Genomic DNA, 25,754 nt, shown 5'->3' on the forward strand with positions numbered 1-25,754 from the left:
TATTTACAAAACAAACGAAATTGCAGAAAGCAAACAAAACGCCGCCGAAATGCAAATTACACAAGTTGTTCGCAAATGCAGGGATATGCGAGGAGGAGGACGACAGGACGCGGGCAGGTAGGCCAAAGGACAGACCTGCCATTGACGTTGACATGGACATGGACATGGACATGGCCAACCGGATTACGAGCAACAACCGGACTTAGAGTCCGAAGAAAGGATTAAAGGACGCGAAACTACCTGATCGGCCCGCCCCGTTCATTAATCCGCGCATCCGAAGAAGTGCGACTCGAACTAGAGTGACGTGGATTTAAAAGCGATTTAAAAGTTGGCCCGCTGTGCATAATCCAACATTACGTAGTACCCAGGATCACGAGGGATCAGTGCCGTTGATCCGGAGGATCCAGTTAGTCCCGAGCGATTAGCGTTCGTTGATCAGCCCGATTAGCGCTGCTCAGGCGGGCGGGTGTGGATCCTTGCAGATCCTTTTGGAAAGTTATGTAAAGTTGAAGTTAAGGACATAACAAATAAACCCAAGGACCGTCACGCTTGACCTTTTAATTAAGAGTGATATATGAATACCTATCGTGATCTGTACAAACACAAACATGCTGATAATCATGATCGTCTAATTGCTGAAAGTACTTGCGACAGTATGCAAATGATCCCTTTGGCCTGCCGCCGCCTCAACAGATCCTTCGAGGGGAAGATCAACAGGGAGGATCTTTGCATCTTCATTTCCTGATCTTTGAACCTCCCATATATGCAAATGTATCTCTTAAGAGTGCAGCCAAGCATTTGGGATTTTGTGGTTGACCGAGTTGCTCCCTCACGAGAGTATCTCATTAGGATCCCTTTTTAGTGTTTTGATTTGGCGCACTCTTCCTCTGACCTTTGTCCTTCGGCCTGTTGAGATATCACCTTGAGTTCGTAAGCTGATTTCACGCTAAGGATGATTTGCCATTTTACTTCAGTTTTTTCCTCCTTGTGGGTTTTTTTTTTTTTGGCTGTTTGGTTTTTGTGGTTTTGTACGGAGACTTAGCTCTTTGATCTTAAGTGCAAATTGGTTTTGCTACACAATTACTTAAATTTGAGAGCTACTGTTTAGAAGAGAGTATTCGGAAAACATTCTCTTGTTTAAGATTTCTAGGCTTAAAAAAATGTATGATTTGATAATCTTATGAAATTTATAAACAAACAGTATATCATATTCATATTGGTATACCAGGTTAATTATGCTCCTCTTCAAATCATTTAAAATCATTTTTCCCAAAACTGCAAATCTTTTTATTCAGTATAGAAATATTGTATAGATTTTCAGTCTTTCGAAACTATTCAAGAAAAAACATTGTTTGCATCAATATATAAATATCATTTTTACTTTTCTGTTTTCGGTTTTTTTCCTTTTTAATTCCGACTTGTCATTTTTTGGCCATACAATTCGTGCTTCACATTTCAAAATTAAAGGACAATTCCTTTTTGGTTTTCCTTAGGTAGCCAAAAAAACACTTGCAAATCTCTGCTTCATTAGCTGCGAATTCTGCACACTTCACAGCGATGTCAAGACCGTTAGCCAGCCGCAAAAATTAGCATTTGGCATAAATCAGATGTGAAAAGTGCTCGCGACGTTCCGCCCACCGAAAAAGGGACGAAAGCGAGAGGAATGCGGGAAAATTCCGCCGAAATGTTATGGTAAACAGGATAGTTGAGGACGGGCGTTCGCCCAACATCCGTAAATCCTTTTTTAGCACGAAAAACCGAAGGATTAAAAAAGGAAACTAGAGCAGAGGCCTGGACTGGGCCGAATAGTTGCTCTAATTTTCATTGTCCGCCTTAATGGTTACGCCGTAAAATTGGCTATGCGGCGAAACAAAAGCGTGAAGGACAACGGCAGGACATGGAGGACAATCGTCTGGTGGATTTCCAGTCGACACGCCACGAGATTTTATGAAGGCGAATCGCTTTGCATGTTGTTCTAAGCATTTCGCTTCGGTCCCCGTTTGTTTTGGTCAGGTAAGACCTTCGATTAACAATGAAAATAGCTGGAAAATCGCGAGAATCTTCTAAAGATACACAGAGATATAATATTCGACAGTCTAATGGTCATTAGAGCGGACCGTTCTACTTACAATTGTACCAGGACTCTTGGTCGAAACTTAAAAAACGTCGCAAAAAACTCACTTCCGCGTAAAGTATCCTTTTTGGGGAGTCATAAAACATTTAGTTTTTTATGATCAATGTCGAGCAGGTAGACCGTTGCCGTTTTTTGTGCGCGTCTCTAACCCTTTCACCATTAAGAAAAAAATCGCATCCTGGGAGTGTCCTTGTGAGTTTCCATCGAACCGACCCACAATTTGTGTGCTCTGCGTTTTCTCTTCTTTTTGTTTCCAGCTAATGTCTGCGTCTTTGTGTTCTTTATGACGCCTCGGTTGTGTCTTTTTTATGGTGTCCTTTGTCCTTTGAGCCCAGTTGCACGGCCAAACCGTACTTCCTCAACCCTTTTGCGGACGGAGAAATTGGATCGGAGAGAACGGGTTAAATGAAAACGGCATCGCACTTTTTACGAGCCGCGATCTTCCCGGAATCTTTTTGGTCATTAGGCGAAAAGGGTTAAGATCGATTTTTGCTCTGGGTGAATTTATGGGCTTATTCAAATTTAAAGGTTTAAGCGGAGTGAAGGGTATAAACATTTTACAGCTTGAAACTGACTGAGAAACTTGTAAGAAAAATATTCGGATGCTTAAAACTGAAATATATGTTTATAAGCATGAGGTACAAAAAAAAAACCCAAAATGACATGTTGGCATTTTAGACTTTAAGATATATATTTTAAAGGAATATTAATAAAATATTCAAAAAATTAGACATATTTGCCAAAATCCAAAGTTTAAACAAAGATTATAACAGACCTTTTACTGCAATAAATTTGTAAAGATTTAATAGGGAAAAGAAAATCATTTTAATGTGCCGTCCATAAGTAACGGTCTGGAATAAAAATTCTTGAAAATCCCACAAATTATATTCGATCCTCATGGCTGAACATTTGGCGCGATTACATTCGTAATTCGCTGGAAATTAAGGCCACTAAGTCGCCAGTGAAATGCATTCGGACATTGGACAAATGTAAAAAGGATTTTTAAGCCCGGCCATTGTCCATTGTTGTCCGTTGTTGTCCGGAAGACCTAGAAACGAACCGAACCCAAATCCCGAGCTTAGGCAATCGGCATTGGGAAATAAGCGCCAAATATTTCCCACTCCTCCGCCGGTCCATAACTCACCCACCCCAGAGATCCTTGGACGCAGGACGATGTGCCGTCTAATCAGTCCACATTTTCACACTTTCGTGACCCCTGCGGCGCTACAGATGCGGATCGGGGGTTGGCCATAGCCCTTGGCCATTGGTCAGAATAAAACAAAAAGTAAAGTAAAAATAAAATAAAAATACAATTGGGAACGCGCGCCACCATTCTATATCCTGTGACCCCTTGTCAGCGTCAGGCAGAGGTTAAAATTAATGCGAATACTGTGGATGTGCGGGGAAATTGCATCAATTCGGGGTCACGGCTAAGACGACGATTCAAGGAGAGCTCTGAAATCCATAATATAGGGGTGGCTAGGGTCAAATTTATGGCCCGACATTGAAAACTGTAACAGTCGAACGAAGGATTTTTGCAGATCGCAAAAATTTGCGCCTCATTGTTTTGCATGTTTGAAAAATGGTTTGATTTAGTGAAGGAGGTGGGGTGGCTGGGTTAGAGCGATTTTAATTGACCATTGGGTGACCCTCACCCGGAACCGGGTCGCCCTCTGACCTTTTTCCGTCTTGACATTCGGAAATGATGCCGCTTCTGCATTTAAATAAATTTTCATTGCCATCCAGGTTTGTTTTTATTGCAAATGGCATTTAATTGTTGACCCCTGAGTTTCCCACTCGACTGACCAGAAAATGTAACGTATTTTTCGACATCGGCAGCTGGATCTGGAAAAATCTCTGCTCATTTTCCAGTCCAGCTCGAAGCTCTTTCGTTGAGCCAAAGAATTAGCTAATGGCCAGGGCTGTTTTGGTCAAAATGTCGGTAATGGCCCGGCCAACTAAGCCGGAAAACGTACGGCGCAAATGCGAATAAAAAATTGAACTTCTTACGATAAATATGCGAGCCTATTAGTCGCACAGTCAACGCCATGCCAAAAACACGGCCAGCAGGCTTTCAGCCCAGGGGCAAAAGCCCATGTCAAGCGCTGAATAAGTAATTCTTTTTCTAGGACTGCGACTATCAGGACGATTCCAGGACTCGCTCGGCCAAGGTGTGGGTGCCAAGAACAAAAGGCATAAAACGTTAGCACGGAGGAAGCAAAGGACAAAGCAGAATATTTTATTTTCTAATGAATGCGTTGAAATGCCAGATTCCGGATTTATTTGGCACCAGACAAATTTCTTAACACAAGGATACCCTGTAATGAAAATTGGAGAGCAACCGAGAAATGTGTTTTTTTTAATTAAATAATATAGAAGATATTCTAAATATTTGTAACCCCATAAACGGAACTTGAAAGGTCTTAAAATAAATATTTTGAAATACTGAATGCATAGTTGAACCTAAAAGAAAAAGTAGCTTATTAAACTGCAACAAAAAGACTTATATTTAAGGTCTTTTTTAGCATTATTATTATTTCCAAACTAAACCAATGAATGGCCTAGCTCATATCCTTGCATCCCCAAGATAGAAGCTGCATTAACACTTGGTCCTATTCCTCACTTAATCCGCATATGCTGTTTCCTCAGATCCCCAGCATCTTTTGGGCTTACCGTTAGAGTGTAAACACCACTATCATTTATTTTCGTATTATCATAATGAGGACTCGTATATTTTTATGTGAATTTCTTGCTTTTTGTGCCAGAAACATTCAGCACGAAGAACCAACCATCCAATAAGGGGAGTTTACCACCCCCTCACATGTCACTGACTTCCCGAATGTGTGTGTGCGTGTATGTAAAAAAAAGCAGACGAGCAAAAATAAAAGTAAAACACAAAAACAGTTTCGCATTGGCAATTTGGTTTTGTTGTTGTTAAATTATCACCCAGTTCGGGGCCATATAGAAACTATATATCCACCCCAAGTGGCGTTCGGCTATTTATGCATCCACCCACCAACACCCCTCAATCCCAATAGCTTTTACAGAAGCGTAGGAATTTTCGGAGGGGTGAAGTACCCATAAGTATTGCTATAATGTTGTATTTAAAATAGTTTTTATATTGCTAATCCAATTTTCTTTTTTTATAAGAATATCCTATGACTTAAAATCATTTAAAATGGAGTCTAAAAATATGGAATTGTATTTTATATTATAAAAGGCACAATAATACTTTATAGTCTTCTTATTCAGGCGATAGATCATTAATCTCTTTAAAAATTGTTAGTATAATTTATTCGTTTTATAGTTTTTAATAGTTAGCAATAGTTATTGCTTTAACTTGTTGTATGTATAAGGCCGTCTCGAACTTTGAAAATTACAATTCTGACTATTTAAAATAAGCAATTTCATTATAGCTTAAATTAATAATGTTTTAGAATATATTATTGTGAAACTGACACCCTTTTAACTAAGACTCTGTTGCTCTATCTCTGCAATCGACGTTCGCAGTTCGGATTTGTTTTCTTTTTGGCTTCATTCCTGTTTAAGGTCTTTCTCCTAGGTTTCTAAAGTAGCTTTTTATTAGACTGATCTTTAGTTGGCATCAACAATTAAATTTTATCAATTTTTATTAGATTACCTTGAGTTTTACTTATTCTAAAATAATCTTTCCCGCCTTAATTGTCTCCCTTTTATTTTCTTTGTTCTATTGCCCATCGCTTATCAGCGTCATTTTTACATCACACAAATTTCAAACCTCCCGAAGCAAATTGAGTTCGGTGGAAGTCATGTAAATAACCTTAAAGACAAACAAGATTTGTTTAACAATAAAAAATGCAAATATGTGTATTTGGAGGCTTCTGTTTGTTCGCACTGATAAAAATGCAAATGTCTTGATTTGTTTGCCCAATTGGTCAGTCAACTTTTTGCTTTACGTGGAAATTTTTGGAAACAATAAGAGATAGCAAGTTAAGTGTTTGGAAAGTCGGAGATGGATTGCCGGGATGAACTGTTAGAGTTGCCTTTGAGGGTTTAAATATTTGTCAATATGAACTTTAGCTGAAAGCATATTTTCCTTTAGTTTTGATAGAAAAGATGAGTGTTGTACAGTACAGAAATATTTTGAATGTGTACTTTATAAAATGTTTAAATAGGAATATCAGTGATAAAAGCCTTGTTTAAAAATCGTAGAACAACCGTTTTTTGTCTTAGAGATGTTCTGTTTTTTATAAGTAGCGTAAATGTTATTCAACCAAAAGTATCCCGAAAAAATTCCATTGCATACTTTTTCGGGTTATAGGACAAAGCCGGCGTCAGCCAATAAAATTCTACGAGCAGCGCCATTTCTATCAGCGGCCACACAAAAACTAATTCCACATAATGGGCCAATCTACATAAAAAATCGCCCATTCGCTGGTTGAATTCCCCCAACCCTGCCGTCAAAAAATCGATGAGCGGAATGGGAATGAGTCACTGAAGCTACCACCCCCCGCATAAATTTCCAAATAATGTAATGCTAAAAAAAAATCGGCTCACGAGTGCGAGCGAGACGGGCTAAATGGGCGAAATCGGGGGAGCAAATAGAGTTCGAAATCATGAACCATACAAAATGAAAATCCACCCTCGAAAAAAGTTGCCAACGTTTTTTCCGTTCGTTTTTATTTTGTTTTCTTTCCTTCCCCTTTGTTTTGTTTAAGTGGGCAAAAAAGAAGAACGCAAAAAGCATTGAGTGGGCGAGTTTCTATGTGTAAGGGTGGGTGAAAGTATTTATTTGAGTGTGTGCGGGTGGGAGCTAAATACACTATGAATTCAGAAATACTCAATATTTTACTTAAGAAATTAGTGATTTTGTATATTTATTCACGATGGGTAGAGATCATCCATGATATTAATTAAAAACATTTTTTTTGAGACGCATAAACGTTTCCCTGTAATGAGAAAACAATTTAAAACAAAATTTTTGAAATATAAAATTTTGGTTCTCGATCCTTTAAAATGTTTTAAGTTTAAAAACTTTTTTTAGAGTTTTTTCTGGTATTAATTGCGTTTACACATAAAGGTGTCAAAATATTGAACCAATTTTTTTGAGTATGGTGAGTGGATGGTTGATTCCTAGAGACTGTTTCGCTTTGTTTGCAAAACAATCAAAAGCGAACAGCGTCGCCATGTTCAATCCTGGTCCCCTCAGCTCCCCTGATTTCATACCGTTGACATCGTTGGCGACATTAAATATTGCTAAGCGTTCTTTCTTTTACCAGCGATTTCCACCGTTTTCCTTCGTCCTTTTTTTCCGACCAAACCTATTTCAAGCATATTTTTATGAGTCCTCTGTGCAGGCAGACGGGTCAACAGAAGTCCATTGGGCTGGCAGGCGCAGCAGCTTTAGTTTATTTTCCAAACGTGTGCCATCGACCACGCCCCCTGGACTGACGCCCCCAAAAATACAGGACGGTGCGGAGCCATGTGCTAGACGCTAATAACGTGGCCGGCCAAAAAGCGGCAGGAAATGGCCAGAGTCCTGCGTTGAATCCCGCCAAGGGTTCGGGTTCTGGCCTCGCTTCCATATGGTCGGGTTCCCTTGGTCTGGACGTGAGGGCAATGAAGCTGCACGGAAATGTTCCTGCGGAAAATGGGGATTGGTTAGTGCATTATGAAGGGACAGTAAAGTATCTTTGGATCATTGGCTTTAGCAAGATGTATATTTGATTAGAATGTAATCAACTTTTGGCACTAAATGTATGCCTGTATTGGTGATATGTTAAGATATTTGCTCTGTTTTGTAAATTCACATTGAAACGTTTATCATAAAATAACTCTAATTTTAATATTTTTAATAAACAAATAAATGAGAAATGAATAATAAAACGTTTATCATAAAATAACTCTAATTTTAATATTTTTAATAAACAAATAAATGAGAAATGAATAATAAAAGTCGTATAATCCACTAGTAATATACAGGCTTTTTACGTTTTTTAACTTATCGTATTAACGTATTATCTTAAAACAAAATAGTACTAGAAACATATAACATAATTTTAAATTGTGATTATTATTTAAGCATAAAATGTTTGGAAACTAAATTTCCTTTTTAATCTATCGACCCAGCTAAAATTCTAAATTATTCTGGTGTTTCGTTTAACTTTATGTGTGGGAAGACTTTTGTGAATATAACTTCCGTTGGGTCTCTAATCGAATGGCATCATCGCTTACATTTTGACTGCGTTTTATGGGCCTTTTTACCAAATTACAAAAATGCGCCATTTCTAATTTGTGTGTGCTTTTTTGCTTTTGTTTTCATTTCGGGACACACAAAACTGTGCGCCTATAAACCAACAACACAACGACAAATAACGGAAATGACAAAACAAACACACACACATACAGGCACATGGCATCCCACCTCCCACTTTGGCCACCCCCTTTTCCCACATGCCCAAAAATATGCAACATTTTTTATATGTTTCTGCTTCACAAAACTTTTGCGCAGGCAGCATCATAAAATTTTTTTCTGCTGCTGCTGTCACTTTTTTCCCCCGTTATTGTTGCTGTTGTTGTTCCGCTTTTGGTTTGTGGCCAGGCTTTTATGTTGCTTTCTCCGTGTGTGTGAGAGTGTGTGTAGTGTGCGAGTGTGTGTGAGTGCTTTTTATGACCCAATATGGCCGCCACAGAGCGGCGTACGTGTTTGCTTTCCCGTGTCCGGTCTCCGGTCGCCTTCCTCCACTCTCTCCTTACGTTCCACCAGCTCTTCGTGGCAGTGATGCCGCCGATCTCTTCCAAAACGACCACATATCATCCTTAAATATACAATCGGATTTTATAAAGAAACCTTACTTTTCGAAACACCTTCGAGATGCTTTGTCGCCGACCTGTTCTATTATTCCTGGTTAATACTACTACTATTACTACTACTACCTATTTATTATATTCAGATTCTTTGATCTCATTTATTTAAGAAATAGCAACTTAAAGTTCGGGAATTCGATTTACATTTTGTTTTTATAAGAATTTTTGATCTACATGGCCCATTGCTAAGTGATTATTATAATTTTCATAAGATATTAACGAACATACTTATATTTTAAATTATATTACAAAAAAATAAAGAAAACAATCATACTTTAAAAATCTCAGTTTTATAACATAGGTTTATTATTTGATATTCTAACCATGATTCGGAAACATTATATTCCAAGGTGTTATATCTGTTTAAATAGGACAAATATTCAGATAAAGTGAATGAAAAGTTTTTCATGCTCTACATCCAAAAGAAGGCTGCCAGGAAAAAGGCCACATTGACAGCACTTCTCCGAGTGCGGGTTTATGAATTATATAGATTTTTATGCGGTCGCATATTATTTTTGTTGCCTTTTTTGCTTCTCCCTCTTTTTTGTGTTGTCCCCCACTCTTCGGGTTTCGTCTCCTTGGAACGGGGGCAATAAAAATGTCTTTTTATGTGTACGTTTGTCTCCTATCCCGGCCAAAGGATCTCTCGCCCGTTTTGGTTGCTCCATAATGGCCGCCTTCGGGCGGCATGTTTATGAATACGCCTCGACTTCGCTCCGCTTTTGGTCCCTGTGCTTTACGAGTCCTGGTACTGGCGCAGCTTTTATTATTCCTATTTTCATATATATTACACTCTCCATTTTTGGCTGTTATTTTTTCGCTCTGGCTTTGGTTCTAGCTGCTGTTGTCATTTTTGCATTAATTTCATATTTGGTTTATGGGTATGTGCTTTGAGTTTTTCTTGCCGCTGCTGTTTATTTCGCATAAATAATAAATATTTTTGGTTATTGCGTCTGCACAGTATTAATATTGTTTTCAGGACACCCACACGCACCGCGTGCATCCTGCGAACCGCAGGACTCATGGCCGTGAGCTTTAATTTCGGCTCATTTTTCGCTATCAAAACACTATGTTTATGCTTCGTGTATTTGTTTTTATTCCACTCATCGGCATACGCACATACATATTTATGCATAAACTTACACTCTCGTAAATATTTGCAATTAAATATGCCAAAAATACACACACACACACATGTAAGGGTGCAGTGCAATTCGCAATTTGGGCCATATTTGATGCAGCAAAAAGTATCTACTATTTTTGCTGTGTTTTTTGGCTTTGAAAAATTCGTTAATTAAAAATTTCATAATTTACACACAAGTAGAGTATTTGTTGGAATATATTTGGAAACTACTTTCAATGATTCAATGCATTGACTGACCACAAGCATCTAACAATAACACACATTAAAATATTTATTTTATACAGTATTGCATTTTTGGGCTTAATATTGTTTGACAAACATACTATAACACATATTAAAAATGTTAAGCCTTCGAGATTGACCTATTTTAACTTAAAGGCCTTAAGGCAATCACCTTTTTAAGCTTTATAAGTATGTGAGCCAGAAGATAAGGCTTATGACCATAAATTGTATATAAACCTTTAACACATTCGCTACTCACAAGGTGACTGTTCTTTTGATACAAATCTAAATTGTCAAATTTAAAAGAAGCTTAGTCAATTTTATAGGTTAAATATTTAATGACATTTGTTAATCATTATAATAATTAATATGAAATATCTGTTGTGTTTCAATAGTCACGGAAAATGTATAGCGTAGTTTGTCTTTGTAAATTGGGCAATAGGTTTACTCGGTTTATTTCTGTAAGTACATCAAGATCACAGGTGCGCTCAGCCGCAAAGTGATTACACAAATGTGCTAATCTCAATAGTTTTATAAGCCCCTATCAATAAAGCGCATGAACTTTGAAAGAGATATCTGAGGACAAGTTAACCTTATCAATGTGCACTGAAAAACGTGGGTCTCTCTAAAAATTGTATTTCAAATTTTAAGTGTTCAAATAATTATCTGTCTTTTAAGAAGGTAGCTCCAAAAACAAAGACTTCGTTGTGTATTTTATTAAAATGGACTATTTGTAATATTTATTCCCTGAATCCAGACTGTTCCACAGTGCTGGCCCCACTGTGCGTAATGCACCGGGCCTCTAGCAATAGGGTCAGCATCATGTAAACAAATCAAGTGCATGTGCACTCGCCTCCTCCAAAGCCAATGGACAGGGCTTATCGCACTTGTGGCGTAGAATAGACTGATTAAAGTGCCGTTGACAGCTAGTCGTCTTGCTCAAAGTGCGAGATATTAAACCAAATGTATTTCAATTACAATTGTAGCGCACTTAACATTAGGTCCCAATTTTGCGGGCGTTCGGGCGGGAACGAAGAGAGTGACTAAGAGAATCGACACCAGAGTCGTAGTCCGAATTCCCAAGGGAGTATAAAAATAAAAATGTACTTTGTAAAAACACTCATGCAATGCTCTGAGTAAACCCGAATAGTACCCATCTTAAGAACAAAAATTACTCAGGATTATCATATCATGAAATTGAAAAAAATTGTACTATAAAATCTTTGAATAAAAAAAATTTGGCACATTGGTTTAGTTTGAAAAATGTAGTCAAGATTTTTTAATGTAAACAATTTTAAAATCAGTCTTTATATTACTTAAATAAATATTATGTCTTACAAGATTTTTTTGTATTATTATGGAGTGAAGAATTTTTTTGTAAAATCACTACTTTAAAAATGTATATTTTAAAATTGTACTATTTCTGATTTCTGTAGAATTAAAAAAAATTTTGTTAAATATCAATAATCTTTTTTAAACATCCGTAGATTTTAAAATAAAAAATTTAGCTGTTAAGAATTTATTGGTCCGAAGACCCCCTAGCCCCACGCCCCTGATCGCTAAGTCAGTCAAGCGCCGTTATCATTTCGGATTTGAAACAGCACAGAAGCGCTAGCGACGCCAACATTGTGCAAACCGACGTCCACAGGGGCAGTCGCTCAGATCGGTTGAGTAACGCGGCCATAAAATTAACCAGTTGACCAGGATTAATACTACTTAATAATAAAGAGCCATCCAAAAGCTCAAGTCATGGCCCCGGAAAAGCAGGCAAAACGAGGCGAGGAGGAGGCGCAGGCCAGGTTGCCGGACCTCAACTTTGTTCGCGACAAACTGCAGAAGTTCCAGTCCAAAATGCTGCGAGACTTCGACCAGAGGTTGTCCTGCATGGTGGAGGATGTCCTGCAGGATCTACGGCAGCGGGAGCTACGCGCCCACGAGTTCCCCAACTTTGAGAGAACGGATCGGAAGAGCACCTGGCACAATCGCGTGAATAGTGAAGCGGCCACAGACGTCAGTGACTCCCCAAATGGTCATGCAAATGGCACAAATCCAAGGCCGTCAGCGCCGCAGCACCAATCCGAAAAATCCGGCCAAAAACAGCGACGACAACTGCCCGAAAAAGTCTTCGTTGCCCGGGAATCGTACCTCACTGCTTTACTGCAGGTGGAGCACATGCGCACCATTTACCACATCTTCTACATTATTCTGGTCATGTTCCTGCTAAACGTGATCTGCTACGACTACTTCGTGGAGGGGCGGATCGACCTCGGACTGGGCACCATCCGGGGCGGACTCCGCCGCCTGCACTGGGTGATGGGCGTCTGGTTGCTGGAACACATCTTCGTCCTGGCCCTCTACTTCGCTTTCCGCGGATGGGCTCTGGTCAGGCACAAGCTGAAACCGCACAGTGAGTGATTTGGTTTTGGGGTGAACAAGATGGGATATGCGATTCTATCGAACATCCATAACTAAAATTTTTCGTAAGCCGAAAAGGGAATTTTTATACCACGAAGGCACACTTCCTGATAGATGGTGATTAGGATTATGAAATCACGATTGTACGGCAAAATCTTTCTTTAAACAGAAAACAGATCTTGGCATTTATAATTTAAATAAGTTATTAAAACGTAAAGCAGTCAAAGTATCTATTACATTAAAATACTTTTAAAAAAGATCAGCAACTTGGCAATAACAGATTAATGTTTTTTTAAAGTATAAGCCTTACATCATTATAATTGTGTCAGTTGACTTCACTTTTAACAAAGGAAATTTGAGTTAATAGTTAGTCATCTCCGTTGTCATATACTACGATTAATGTTTTTAACAAAAGCTGGCACTTAAAATTCCAGACTTATTTTGACCCTACTTTTTTTGCTTACTCAAATTGGCATAACTTATCAAATATTTTTAATATATTGAAAATAGTGTAATATAATGTGAAATAAGAGTTTAAAAAATTTCACCTTAATAGGTTCCCTCCAGCGTTTCTGGTCGCACAGCTGTCTGATCCTGTATATCAGTTCCCAACTGGTGTTCTGCTTTGTGTCCACTTCCCTTTGCCTGAAGTTCAACCTGCCCTTCGTGAGTGCCTGTGTCCTGCTGCTGGAAAGCACCAGACTTCTGATGAAGATGCACGCCTTTGTGAGGTACAATGCAGAGCGGGTTTTAGCAGGAAAGGTCAAGAATGAAGATGCAAAGGAGGAGAAGGAAGTTACTGGAAGACCTTTCGTGCCGCCGCTGAGCTGCTACACTTACTTCCTCTTTGCACCCACGCTCATCTACCGGGACAGCTATCCGCGCACCTCGCACATCCGCTGGAAGTTCGCCCTGAACCGCCTGCTGGAGGTGGTGGCCATAGCCTTCCTGTACGCCTTCATCCACGAGCGGCACATCCACGAGCACTTCGGGCAGTACGGCCTGGAGCCAATGGGCCCCTCCCAACTCATCCTCAAGCTCTTCGGCATGATGCTGCCCAGTGCTGTGATCTTCCTGTGCGGATTCTACCTCATCCTGCACTCCTGGCTGAACTTCACGGCGGAGCTGCTGCGCTTCGGTGATCGAATGTTCTACAAGGACTGGTGGACGTCGCACACGTACGATGGGTACTACAGAAATTGGAACGTGGTGGTTCACGACTGGCTGTATGAGTATGTGTACAAGGACATGTACAGGCATGTGTTCCGGGGCTCCAAGGTGGCCGCTTCGCTGTCGGTGTTTATGATATCCGCACTGGTGCATGAGCAAGTGTTAGGCTTCGCCCTGCAAATGTTCTTCCCAGTGATGTTCTTCTTCTTTGGCGTAGTTGGTGTTGCCCTGGTCTTCATCATGCGGAGTGCTCCCAAAGTGCTGGGCAACATCTTCCTGTGGTTCACGCTGATCCTGGGCAATGCTACGCTGATCTCGCTGTACGCCATGGAGCATTACGCGCTGAAAAACTGTGACCTGAGTCGAGAGAGCTGGGCGGATCACCTGTTGCCGGCGGCATGGCGCTGCTACAATTAGTCAATTAATTAATCACTACTTTTAAACTGTCTGTACAGTGTACACATGGCGTACACTTCGATTTGTATTTTAGGTAAATAAACTTAATGAAATTAACAGAAACGACGTCTTCATGTCGTTTCGTGTCTTTGAACTTGCCAGCTGAACTGCTCTTAAAGCTATGGGTATTAATTTTACATCAGTGTTTCTGATGCTAACTTATGAAATACTGCGTGAGTGTTGATTAGTGTCCTTGGAAGAGGGATTCTTGGGAGGATCCTCCCTGGCTAACCGCACAGATTCGCAATGGCCTGCGCTGCATTTGCCGCAGCCACCTGTGGCGCGTCCTCAGCCGAAATGCGTTTGCGGCGGAATAGAATCACATGAGGCTCCGGCGCGTGGACCATGTAGTGCACCCAGCCGGGACTCTGCTGCACGCCCAGGTTGCGCCACTCAGTCTCGGTCATCAGATGCGCCTTGGGCACATGTTTGGCCAAATCCGGTGGAAGAATTACGTGCCTGCGAGGGGAAACAAGTTCAGAGGTAAAAAAAATACTTTGCGCGGGGCTAAATGAATGTGCCACCCACCTGTATTCAAAGTTGTCATCGAAGTACTTCTCCGAGTATTGGATTTGATCGGCTGGCATTCTGAAAATCCAGTAAATCTGAGGTAAATAAAATAATTTAGCCAAAATAGGTCAATTAAGCAGCTGGAGATGGGATATCTTTGACTTGTAAAATTATCGTTGGGGGTATTCGTTATCGATCACTTATCGTTTTAATTTGTCTGCCAAAATTGGCAGTAATTGTGGCGGGCAATTTAAATTTAATGCCTCAGAAATTAAAGGATAGTAGCAGCTAATACTTTAACTCCTTACTTTTAACACCTTAAGCTTATAATAATATATATTCGCGACAACATAAAATGTACAAGTTTTCATTTTTTGCTCTGGAATAAACCCCAATTGAGCTTCTTAAAGCAAAAATGTCTATCATATTTCTTTGCAGTTTTGTTAAATATTTTTGGTAAAGAAAAACCAGAAAACAAAGAGAACATTGGATTTTGTTTACACTTCCAGTGTGACCGGAACATGCTGGCCTGCAAATGCACAGCGTTCGCTTTTCTCCAATTGGAAATGTCAATTTTTCCGTTACTTGGCCGTGGCCACACTGCTTGTGCGTGGAGCAGCGCGGGGAGAGGATTCGGTTCCATCGATGGGCAGAGTTTTTATATAAGCCCCTCTATGTGCCACTCGTCTCTCGCCAGCAAACCAACAACAACCACCCAGGCCAGCGGGCAACAACAACGCACACGCGTATAAATAAACGTGAACGCATGTACTTAATATTAGCATAGAGTTGTCGCCTGTATTACATATATATAACATCCACATACTCCCATGACAACGGGACCCCATCCAGAACAACAACAAAAGCAACGGCGGAGCAGCTAGAGGAAGAGCAGAGGCAAAGGAGGAGAAGAAAAAGCATTGGAAGTGGTGAGGGCAATAAGTAAATACAGTCAAACTTCCATAAGTAGAACCATCATAGGGAAGACAAAAATAAGTGTCAATAAAGTTTCTTATTCCCTACTGTCAATAAAAGGAGTACCACCCTATCAGTGGTACCACAGTTAACTCTAGAGAAAAGTTCAAGTTAAGGAAGTTCGACTGTAGGATATGTACATGTGAGCAGACCGCAATTAGAAAAACTTTTTCAGTCCAACAGGCACCTACCCCACACACCACCCATCAGTTCCAATGCTGGCGTAAAGAAGCCGAAACACCTGCTGCTGCCTGTGGAAAAGCTGGAGGAGCTGCTCCAAACTGCCCAGGTGACATCCAACCAGTTGGAGGCGACGCACCTGCCGCCTTGAGGAACCGGAGACAACGGAGGAGGACACGGATACGGAAACGGTCACGGTCACGGACTCGATTTTAGACTAGCAGCCACCATGAACGCCAGCCTCATCTATGAGATACTCATGTATCTAAACTCGTTCTACTTTGGCATGTACGCCGCCTTCGAGGTGGGCGTGGGTGTTCTGAAGGCGATCAATCTCAACTACGGCGAGAACGCGTTGTCCCGGGAGGCCAGTATCCTGCTCTCCCTGTGCATCATCGAGACCCTGCGCATCGTCTTCGGCCGCAAGAGCAGTCTCAGCGATCGTGGTGAGTGTATAGTGCTTTGAAAGGAGGGATAAACCCACCGGCAGCGATGATGACATGGCGAAATTATTTGTTAGCCCGGACACCCTGCCCATACCCCTCCTGCTGAGGCCATAACCCATAAACGTTTGGGCGTACATATACGTATATGTAGTTCACACGGCGTATGCGTAATTATGGTCATCACCCCGGATGAGTGTAAGCGTTCGGGGCGGCAAGAGTGGAAGGCGCCCTTCTGGCACATTAAGCAATATTCGATGGAAATCTATCAAAGCGAATCATCGAAATGAGCCAGCTAAGCATATACAACTGAAAAAGTGATTGAAAAAGCAATTGGGCATCGAAATTATTATATTCAAGTAATTTTAAACTTTAATTAGAGTGTTGGAGAATTTGAAAAGATTTAAAGACAATTTATGTCATTCACCATCATTCTCTGCTATATTTAAGAGTGGTTTTGATCCTAAATTGAGTGTTATAGGAACCTACATTGACAAAAACACAAAATGGTATTTCATACAGTGCAAATATCAAGTTTAATTATTTTAAAATGAATATTATATGGGTTCAATGTTAATGCAAAATATTAAAAAAGAAGTACCTAAAAGATATTACAAAACAAATTAAAAGTTTAAAAAGCGTTTTCCAAAATCTCTTGTGCACTGACTAATACCACTAACCATACAACATACAGTGTCCATATTCGTTTTATAAATTGACCAATCTATATGTTGTTTGGTTTGTGCTAATACCATTGACAATTACCTATTAGCTGGATGACATGAAATATAAACTTTCGATTTTAAATCTGTAAATATTTGACGGACAACCTACAGCCAAAATTAATTATAAACAAAGCAAACGTTCATCATCTTCCAACTGAGGCAAATTAAATAGCCTTCCATCCTTCCTGTTCATTCATAGTTTACATTTTCCTTATTTTTTTCGTTGCAGGCTGGCAAGCAACCGCATCCGTAATATTAACACTGCCCAGTCTTGCTATTGTTATCTACTTGTGTTGTTTTCAAACCTTTGTTCTCAAACTCGAAATTATTCTGAGTGCCTTAATGATCACCCTACAAGGTGCTGAACTAGTCTACGCCAGCATATTCATTTGTACAATGTGTCGCCCCGTGACATACACCTAGCAGTTGATATACCACGTTGCCGCCGCCACGTCAACGACCAAGATCGAGATCAAGACCAAGCCATCACTTACACTCCCACCTGGAGGAAAAGGAGAAGGAGGAAGAGAAGCATCCACAGCCGAGTGGCGACTACGACGAAGACGAGACAATTTCAACTGGTACTTTCACATCAAGGGATTCGCAAAGTCCTTCAAACTGAGCCACGTTGATGTCAACTAAGCCACCAGCACACAACAAACTACCCTAAGGATCCACTTTTAACACGCAGATACTAGAGCGAACACCGAATCAAAACATACCCATTGGGTGGCACTCGTGGAGGATTTTCTGTAAGGTACGTGGACCCTAATCGACTTATATAATCCGCACAGATCATTCGCGACCACGGAAATCACATTGCAAAGAAACGCTACACGTCCGATTCTATCAAAAGCAAAGCTGCATTTAATTTGCATTTCTTGGTTGCATTCTTTTGTCCGGCCGTTGTGGCGTTGCCTCCTTGCTGGCGCAGTTGCGACTCGGACTCGCTCTTTTTCGGTATTTTTATACGGCTCTGATGGTCTAAAATTATATGCGAACTGCATGCTCGTGCAACACCGCTGCTGTCCCCTAGGTGCAATGTACACTTCTAATTCAAATGTAATATACACGGGCCACTGCGGACACGTTAGGCTGACTAGAATGGCGAGATGAGAGGGCCTGTTATAATCTCTCGGTTCGGTATAAGTTAGCCATCATACCCTGTAGTTTTACAGGATGGCTAATTGAAAAATATTTTGTTATAAGAATTCAAATAAAATATCCCAATGAATGTTTTTGAAAACGAAACATTTAAAGGCCAATAGCAATAGATTCATGTAGAGCGGAGACGCTCAACAGTAAAACTCCAAATTCTTCGGTGCTCTATTATCAGTTTAAATTAAACAAACTACCAGTTTTTTGCTAGGAACTTTTAAAAATAAATCTAAAAACTACTGATTCCATGCTGACATAATCCATCAAATAAACATAGTTCTGTAATTGAAGCTAAGCTTTTAAGGGCGGTTATTTACCCAAGGGGGATGTCCGCCATGGGAGTTTTAATAGTATTTGCCCTAATAACTTGTTGTGGCCAGTGAAATCATTTTCTAAAATTTCCCGGGCAGGCCATCCGCAGGCCCATGCTGACCAAATCACCGAGCAGGGAAAACAAATAAAAGGCGACAACGACCAGCAGCACATTATTCAAATAAACAGCACATTTCGCAGCGACAAACCGTGAGACCGCCGATGTGATGCCGCTGCATTGGCCAAGCGAGCAGCACGGCAGGTCCGCGTTATTATTATGGTCAGTCTATAAATACAGTGCCCAACGTGAGCAACGCCGTCGTGTGAGCGATCCGGGAGATCGATTCTGTCCCATTTGCCGTAGACTTCAAGGGGAAGAAGAAGGAGCAGTAGAAGCCGGAGGAATCAAGCCGCAAGAAAGATGCCGCCCAAGCGGCCCCCACCGCTCGTGCCGAAGAAGCCGAACCCCAGCATGAACTACGAGGTGTTGATCTACCTCAACTCGTTCTACTTCGGCATGTTCGCCTGCTGCGAGATGGCCATGGGCCTCCTGAAGGCCATCAATCTCAGCTATACGGGACACAGTCTAGCCCTGGACACAGGGGTGATGATTAGCTTCATTGTCTTCGAGACAATCCGCCTGATAATGGGGAGAATGAGTTCGCTGGCCGACCGAGGTAGAGAGCTTTCGCCCGCCTTCCAGTCTAATTTTAGGTTTTACTAAAACAAGAGAATTGTTATCAATTAAAGCAAATTATATTTAACCATTCTCCTATATAGAGACCTCTCTAGAGACTTAATGCAGAACCCTATTGTTAACTGTGGCAAATCTCTTGTTTAAACTAGGGTTAAATATTAATTCACCGTATACATATGCTCCCCCTTTAAATCTGACCTTTAATTCATTTAAATTCACTTCTTTATCAATATCCACCGCATTTGTGATTGATTTCGAACAGCTTTTAATGGATTTTTCTCTCTTTCGATACCAGGTTGGTCAGCCATACTGTCGGTCTTCATGACCGCCCCCTGCTTCGTGGGCGTCTCCTATCTGCTGCTGATGCAGACCTATCGACTGCGCCTGGAGTACTGCCTGTGCACGCTGCAGATTGCACTTTACATGACCGAGGTGTGGTATGCCATCGTCTTCGTTTTCTCGCTGTGTCGTCCAGTAACTTATGATTAGCCACATAGACAGCAACATCAGCCAACCAGCAACAAATATACATGCGAATGTTTAGCAATATACAAGATCGGAAAAAATGAAGTGAACTGAAGTGAAGTGTAATGAAACATAATGAAGTTAAATTGCAGTAGGCAGCTGAATTGCTCATGGCCGAGGAGAAAACCAAACAGAAACAAAAAAAACATATGTAGCATATTAATACTTATGTATAGTAAGGTTTATGATAACATACACACACTCTTATATACATATATTTAACGGTTTTATATACAAAAATTGTTAACATTTAAGCATCAATTGGAACCAATATAAGACAAGCTAAATCTTAAACTTGAATAATTTTCAAATTTTTAAGATGACATTTTTTTGTAAAAAATATCGAAAAAAAACACCCAAAACAAATTTAATGTGTGCAAATAATTTATAATAGTTCACAGATAACTCGAATCTTTAAAAGAATTGTAAAAAATAGAATATCTCAGAAAACCTAGTCAAAACCCGAATCATGTGAATTGTGCTTAAGCGAAGCAGTTAGTAGTTCATACCAATATTCAAATAGCGGAGAACAAGAAGAACAGAACAAAACAAAATCAAGCCCAGCAAAAGTCTAGACCATGTGTGTACTTTAATGAAAATACTTTATATAAAACTAGCATATAGCGTAAATAACATGTTAAAGACGGTACTAAAACAAAGCAAACCCAATTGTAAAAACATTTACAAGAAAGGGAAAACAAATTAGCTAAATCATATTAAACATCTTAAGAATGTTAACAACTAGGCAAAAACCCTCCATGATAGTGCCGCAGAACCCTTGCGAAGTTCTTCTCACTAATTCTGCCTATTGGCAACTGAAACCCTCGATAAATCACGCTCAATTATCCCCGCCTAAAAGGAACAGAGGATTGAAAATGCAGCTCCACTAATGCTAGTCACCAATGTTCACAAAGATTGTGTATAATTTGTAAGACCCTTTTGTGGTTTCATAGCAACTAGCGCAAAAGCCAATCGCAAAACTCTCAACAGTCCACAAATCTCATGCTTTTAAAACGACAATTTTAATTAAAGAAAAACCACTGGAAGCTGGAACAAACCAAAGTCACATCCTAAGTTGACTAATTTACTTGTATAATATTTATGTCATTTCGTTAAACGCAAAATGTTAACATACTTTTAAAGCGCGTGTAAAACGGATTAGTTAATAAACAAAAAAAAAACAAAAACAAGAGATTTTATGAGAAATTTATAAACAATCGATGAAATACCAATTAAAGATCCAGGGAATCCAGACATGCTCTTAGTAGGCTGTGGTTTCATTACGATCTTTTAGAGCACGACAGGTGTATTTCATTCAGAGCAGGCAAAATTTTTGATATTACATATTTCAGCCACACAAACACATCTCTTCCAAATTTGTGCACTCTCTAAATTGAAATTAGAACTGCTGCAGGCCAGTGGCGAATTCGAGGGACAGAAGGAGTTTATTTGTTCAACGAAAAAATTAATTGAGCTCCATGGATAGAATCCACAAGTCGGGTGAGTCCTTCAAAAGAAGGTTTATATACAGGAATATCTCATACTATTATCTATATATTATTTTTAGATGAGGCATTTGACCATTCCATGTCCAGCAGCAGTCGTCGAGTCATGTGGAAGCTCAATGATGAGGAGGAAACCTTCGACTCCCTGGTCAATTATCGCCGTGTTCCTGTTCGTAACTCGTCAGTATCCGCCCAGCAGAATCGAAGTCAGGTCACTGATGTGCCCACCAGGAGACGCACGGCCAGCGAAAACTGGCTGTTACTCCTGCGCGAGCTGGGCAAGAAGAGGATCGGCACCGAAGAGCGCGAGGCGGCCAACAAGGCGGTCAACCTGAAGGAGCCGGTGTGGAAGGCCAACCATTCGTCGGCCACCTCTTTGCCGGATATAAAGGAGACCAGCGCCAAGGAACGGGCGGTCATCTACTGGCGGCGTCTCTTCGACGGTATTCATAAGCGGCAGAAAGTGGTAGAATTAGCGGAAGATGATCCGGCGGATATTGTGCTGACCGCGAAGCCCAGCCTGGCGTTGCGCTACAAGCCCTCCCACGAGTCGCTGAAGTACAAGCGGAGCAAGGATTCGTCGACGGAGCGGTTCCCTAGCACTTCCCGGGTTCTGGTGACCGATCTCAAACTGGAGTCCTTCAGCCTGCCGCCGCAGCAGACGTGCGTGGTGCGCGAGGTGGAGCCAAGGTTTGCCCACCGAAAACGCATGTCGATAACCCATGACACGGACTCGTGCTGCTCCGGCGAGCTGGAGGTCCCCAAGAACAGTCCTGTCCAGGACCAGGATCCAGGACCCAGGCTGCGCAGCGAGCTGATCAGTGTCCATGTTTCGGCGCCCACGGCGCGGCGAAGTACATCCCCGATTAGGCGTCGCACTGCGGCGAGCAAGGTGTCCGCTGGGACGAAAGCAGGCTCATCCCCAGTGACTGCCACTGCGGCGGGGGGCAACAAGGGATCCAGCGCCAGTAGCGGAAGTGCCGGAACCACCCATCTCCCCACTTTCCGGCAGCGCCAGCAGGAGCTTCATCGCTATCGCGTCATGATCGAACGGCGGCGCCTTGATCTCCTGGAGCTTAAGATAGCCCGCGAACGGGAGGAGGCGCTGCACAGCGAGATCCTGTTCCACAAGGACCTGCAGATCAAGGACAACGTTATCAAGGCGTATGACGACAACGACTGCTTAAACGCTTAGGACTTTTCCAATTCTTCGGCACCCTGTTTCGGCTCTAAACTCATAATATTTTTCAATAGTTCGAAAAAGGCCCTGGCCGCAGTAGTTCAAAACTCTCACTCAAAATAAACCAAAAACATTTCAAACTATAAACTACACCACAAGATAAACATTTTATAAATTTTATCAAGCTCTTGTCAGCTAATTGGAAACAGGATACCTTTATACCTTTAACTTAATTTTTATTAGTTTATAATTTTATAGATTGTAGAATTTCAAAATTTTCGAAAGGGATTAAAAGTAGCGCGCAGGCTTTATTGAAATATCAGCATTTTTCGTTTTGCAGCACTAGTAATGCATGCGTTTCGGGGAGAATAGACAATGTAGCCCCAACCAGTTTTTTTAATTCCTTTACTTTGAAACAAAAAGGTAAAATGTTAGTAAACGTGTGCCGAGTTTGCGGCAGGAGTAGACTATGCCCAAAAGCCGTAAACATCTTCAAGCCTGGCAGACAAGAGATGGAGGTCCTGCGCCGTATCCACCTAATAACCGGAATTCGCGTAAGTTTTGGCCAAAAATAAAAATAGATCTTGCAATTATATGTGCGCTCCCTTTTTTTTATCGTACAGCTGCAGCAAATTCCTAAAGCACCGGATATGGTTTGTTTCTGCTGCCAAATGGACATTAATTCGGCCATGCACTTCCGGAGGACCTGTATCTCGGAGCAGAAGAAATGGGTGCCAAGCGAGAAGGCTGAGGAATTCGATGAAAACCAGAAGGAGGAACCAATGGATCCGCTGCCCAAAAAAAGAAAGTACACGCGACGAAGGGCGCGGTCCACGATGCCAGTGGAAACCGTGGACATTGTCGTAGCAGACGAGAATATACCTTTTCCGGAAGCAACAGGTGGCGATGAAGAATTTGATCAGCTAGCTGAGATCTCCAGGGAACCGGAGTCTACGGATGGCGATCCAAAACTAGAGGATGACGATACTAAACTAGATGATGACGATGCAAAGATAGAGGAATTCGAGGTAAAAGAGGAGGAATTTCTTTTAATGGACGATGAGGATACGGACTCGGAGTGCAAATTAACCGGCAAAGTACAAATCTTCGCATGTAATACTTGCGGAGTCATCAAAACCAATAAGTCATCTTTGATCAGACACAAGTATGACCACACCGGAAAGAGACCCTATCCCTGCAAGTAAGTTTATCTTCACCAGAATCCACCATTGCTCAGAATAAAATAGAAACGAGATAGATATTTACATTTTTCATGGCATGGTATGTACCTATGTGAACATAATGTTTATTCAAGATGAAGATAAGATAATAGACTCGGCCGTAGAGCGTCTGTATCATCTGGTATCATCTGGTATCAAATTTCGGATTTGAATTAGTCTGCTGCCGCATGAATTTGTATATTTTAGCATCATATTCAAGATTTAACATATCAGATGAAAATGGTGGTATTTATCATCATACATCTTATAGTTTTATTCCGTTTGGTAACCATAACCGTACCCTCTTTTCAAGGGAGTGTTCAAAGACCTTTTTGTCAGGGAATGAATTGAAGGCCCACAATCTCACCCATCACACCAAGGATCCTCCGTTTCCCTGTCGCTACTGCGAGCGTAGATACTTCTCCGTGGTCGGCCGGAAGAAGCACGAAAGGATCCACACGAACGAAAGACCTTTTGTGTGCGACCAGTGCGGCAAGACTTTTACGAGGACCTGCATCCTGAAGGCCCACATGGAGTCCCACACAGCTTTGAAGAAGTTTAGGTATGCAAATGAGATTTCAGTGACAGTGCCATCAATTATATAACAATATTGTTGGACCTTTTCAGCTGCGCAATTTGTGATCGGTCGTTCAGCTTAAAGAAACATCTGGTCACCCACTTTACCTCGAGTAAGCACAAGCGGAATGCTGAAATGGCTGGATCATTATCATCAGAATCTTTGTCTACGGTCAACATGGAAACCGATGAAACATGGTCTGAAAGTACCAAATTGTCTAGTTCTGTCGACGAAAAATTAGTTCAGTCACAATTCGATATTTTGTGCCAGGAAATTTAATTGAGTTCAAGACGACTTTCTGCTAATTATTTCCTCAGTTGATATACCAAAATAAATAATTCGTATGGATTGCACAAAAGCTGAATAAGCTAACAACAAAGGAGAACATCAAATGCAACATTAAAATTACATTTTAAAATTGTTGACAACTAGAAAAAAGCAAACTCCGGCAAACCAGTGCTTTTATACCCTGCAGTTATCATATAATTGTATTTGCCATGGTTCCATCTATATAAAACTTAATTTACAAAAACTTTAGCATATAGTCTTCCGCCTCCTCAAATATCACAATTGTGCCTATATCGTTATGTATAATGTTAATGGCAGCTTACAAAAATCTGTCATCATCAGCGTAATCAAAGTTGAATATTAACAATTTTACAAATTACACAAAATCTCAAGAAACATTTAAATAATTTACTAAAATTTTAAGAGACAAAATGGTTTTTACTTTTTTTTACTTAATAAGATAGGTTTTCACACCGCTATCTTTTCAGGAGTTTAAAAGATTTTCAAAGAATCTCAGTTAATGAAACGTGTATTATTTTAAATTTATTTGTAAAACAAAAATCATCAATTGTTAATCCAGTTTTATTTCAAAAATACTTATGTGAACGAAAGAATTTCGAAAAACACAAGAACAAACTTAAACGAGCTTAAATACATTTTTTACAAGTACTGGTATCCAGCTGCAAAAAAAGTAAAAGTATTAATATAATTATTGGATTTAAATATGTGCCTTAAATCAATCCATTTATTTACTTAATTTACATTTTATGATTTTTTATATATTATTAATTTGACCTCAACTGTAGACATTTTACAATAGTAAACTAAACACTTGGATCTTAAAATACTATTATTTTGACCGCAACTGTACAACTTTAACAATAGTGATCTTGGTACTTATATAGATTAAGATGTTACATCAACTTGTTCATTTTATTATATTATTGTATTTTGAAGCTTCTGATAAAACAGACTGCTCGAACTTTTAAAAGAACGTTACATTATTCAAATATAACTTGAAACTTTACAAAAACTCCCCTGCTTTTGGCGCCTTGCATAAATTAAACGCGTT

General features: G+C 40.4%; 6 protein-coding genes across 7 annotated transcripts; 5 read left to right on the forward strand and 1 right to left on the reverse strand.

The window, feature by feature from the left end:
• Nucleotides 1-11,936: 11,936 nt before the first annotated feature.
• Nucleotides 11,937-14,453, forward strand: LOC108045557 (sterol O-acyltransferase 1). The gene is made up of 2 exons (XM_017124928.2): nt 11,937-12,753; nt 13,318-14,453. The coding sequence occupies exons 1-2, from the start codon at nt 12,096-12,098 to the stop codon at nt 14,346-14,348; spliced, it is 1,689 nt and encodes a 562-aa protein (XP_016980417.1). The 5' UTR covers nt 11,937-12,095; the 3' UTR covers nt 14,349-14,453.
• On the reverse strand, nt 14,368-18,109 carry LOC108045609 (cyclin-dependent kinases regulatory subunit). Of its 2 annotated transcripts, none has more exons than XM_017124994.2 (3): nt 17,943-18,109; nt 14,916-14,975; nt 14,368-14,846 (listed from the first exon to the last, which is right to left on the reverse strand). In XM_017124994.2, exons 1-3 carry the CDS (start codon nt 18,017-18,019, stop codon nt 14,615-14,617), a joined length of 369 nt encoding a protein of 122 aa, XP_016980483.1. In that variant the 5' UTR covers nt 18,020-18,109; the 3' UTR covers nt 14,368-14,614. The 2 variants fall into 2 exon arrangements, with proteins under 2 accessions (XP_016980483.1, XP_044314695.1); XM_044458760.1 differs by having other exon boundaries at nt 14,916-14,992; nt 17,943-18,052.
• On the forward strand, nt 15,489-17,973 carry LOC108045638. The gene is made up of 4 exons (XM_017125024.1): nt 15,489-15,665; nt 15,750-15,826; nt 16,048-16,498; nt 17,450-17,973. The coding sequence occupies exons 3-4, from the start codon at nt 16,282-16,284 to the stop codon at nt 17,641-17,643; spliced, it is 411 nt and encodes a 136-aa protein (XP_016980513.1). The 5' UTR covers nt 15,489-15,665; nt 15,750-15,826; nt 16,048-16,281; the 3' UTR covers nt 17,644-17,973.
• An 874-nt stretch (nt 18,110-18,983) lies between the features above and the next one.
• LOC108045627 lies at nt 18,984-21,102 on the forward strand. Its single transcript, XM_017125013.2, has 2 exons — nt 18,984-19,367; nt 19,683-21,102. The coding sequence occupies exons 1-2, from the start codon at nt 19,112-19,114 to the stop codon at nt 19,874-19,876; spliced, it is 450 nt and encodes a 149-aa protein (XP_016980502.1). The 5' UTR covers nt 18,984-19,111; the 3' UTR covers nt 19,877-21,102.
• A 103-nt stretch (nt 21,103-21,205) lies between these two features.
• LOC108045578 lies at nt 21,206-22,744 on the forward strand. The gene is made up of 2 exons (XM_017124951.2): nt 21,206-21,412; nt 21,480-22,744. The coding sequence occupies exons 1-2, from the start codon at nt 21,391-21,393 to the stop codon at nt 22,610-22,612; spliced, it is 1,155 nt and encodes a 384-aa protein (XP_016980440.2). The 5' UTR covers nt 21,206-21,390; the 3' UTR covers nt 22,613-22,744.
• Nucleotides 22,745-22,954: 210 nt separating this feature from the next.
• LOC108045568 (transcription factor Ouib) lies at nt 22,955-25,715 on the forward strand. The gene is made up of 4 exons (XM_017124940.2): nt 22,955-23,151; nt 23,221-23,798; nt 24,131-24,379; nt 24,445-25,715. Exons 1-4 carry the CDS (start codon nt 23,026-23,028, stop codon nt 24,671-24,673), a joined length of 1,182 nt encoding a protein of 393 aa, XP_016980429.1. The 5' UTR covers nt 22,955-23,025; the 3' UTR covers nt 24,674-25,715.
• Nucleotides 25,716-25,754: the final 39 nt, after the last annotated feature.

Source organism: Drosophila rhopaloa, unplaced genomic scaffold, assembly GCF_018152115.1.
Source record: "Drosophila rhopaloa isolate 14029-0021.01 unplaced genomic scaffold, ASM1815211v1 contig_167, whole genome shotgun sequence".
Taxonomy (NCBI): Eukaryota; Metazoa; Arthropoda; class Insecta; order Diptera; family Drosophilidae; genus Drosophila; species Drosophila rhopaloa.

Excerpts from the sequence above, each read along its gene's own strand:
- LOC108045557 (XM_017124928.2), top strand. The coding sequence starts at position 12,096 with ATGGCCCCGGAAAAGCAGGCAAAACGAGGCGAGGAGGAGGCGCAGGCC. Across the intron at positions 12,754-13,317 it reads GCACAAGCTGAAACCGCACA|GTTCCCTCCAGCGTTTCTGG; the intron begins GTGAGTGATTTG and ends TCACCTTAATAG.
- LOC108045638 (XM_017125024.1), top strand. The coding sequence starts at position 16,282 with ATGAACGCCAGCCTCATCTATGAGATACTCATGTATCTAAACTCGTTC. Across the intron at positions 16,499-17,449 it reads GAGCAGTCTCAGCGATCGTG|GCTGGCAAGCAACCGCATCC; the intron begins GTGAGTGTATAG and ends TTTTCGTTGCAG.
- LOC108045609 (XM_017124994.2), bottom strand. The coding sequence starts at position 18,019 with ATGATCTGTGCGGATTATATAAGTCGATTAGGGTCCACGTACCTTACA. Across the intron at positions 14,976-17,942 it reads CCACGAGTGCCACCCAATGG|AATGCCAGCCGATCAAATCC; the intron begins GTATGTTTTGAT and ends CTGGATTTTCAG. Across the intron at positions 14,847-14,915 it reads GATGACAACTTTGAATACAG|GCACGTAATTCTTCCACCGG; the intron begins GTGGGTGGCACA and ends TTCCCCTCGCAG.
- LOC108045627 (XM_017125013.2), top strand. The coding sequence starts at position 19,112 with ATGCCGCCCAAGCGGCCCCCACCGCTCGTGCCGAAGAAGCCGAACCCC. Across the intron at positions 19,368-19,682 it reads GAGTTCGCTGGCCGACCGAG|GTTGGTCAGCCATACTGTCG; the intron begins GTAGAGAGCTTT and ends TTTCGATACCAG.
- LOC108045578 (XM_017124951.2), top strand. The coding sequence starts at position 21,391 with ATGGATAGAATCCACAAGTCGG. Across the intron at positions 21,413-21,479 it reads GGATAGAATCCACAAGTCGG|ATGAGGCATTTGACCATTCC; the intron begins GTGAGTCCTTCA and ends TATTATTTTTAG.
- LOC108045568 (XM_017124940.2), top strand. The coding sequence starts at position 23,026 with ATGTTAGTAAACGTGTGCCGAGTTTGCGGCAGGAGTAGACTATGCCCA. Across the intron at positions 23,152-23,220 it reads ACCTAATAACCGGAATTCGC|CTGCAGCAAATTCCTAAAGC; the intron begins GTAAGTTTTGGC and ends TTTATCGTACAG. Across the intron at positions 24,380-24,444 it reads ACAGCTTTGAAGAAGTTTAG|CTGCGCAATTTGTGATCGGT; the intron begins GTATGCAAATGA and ends GGACCTTTTCAG.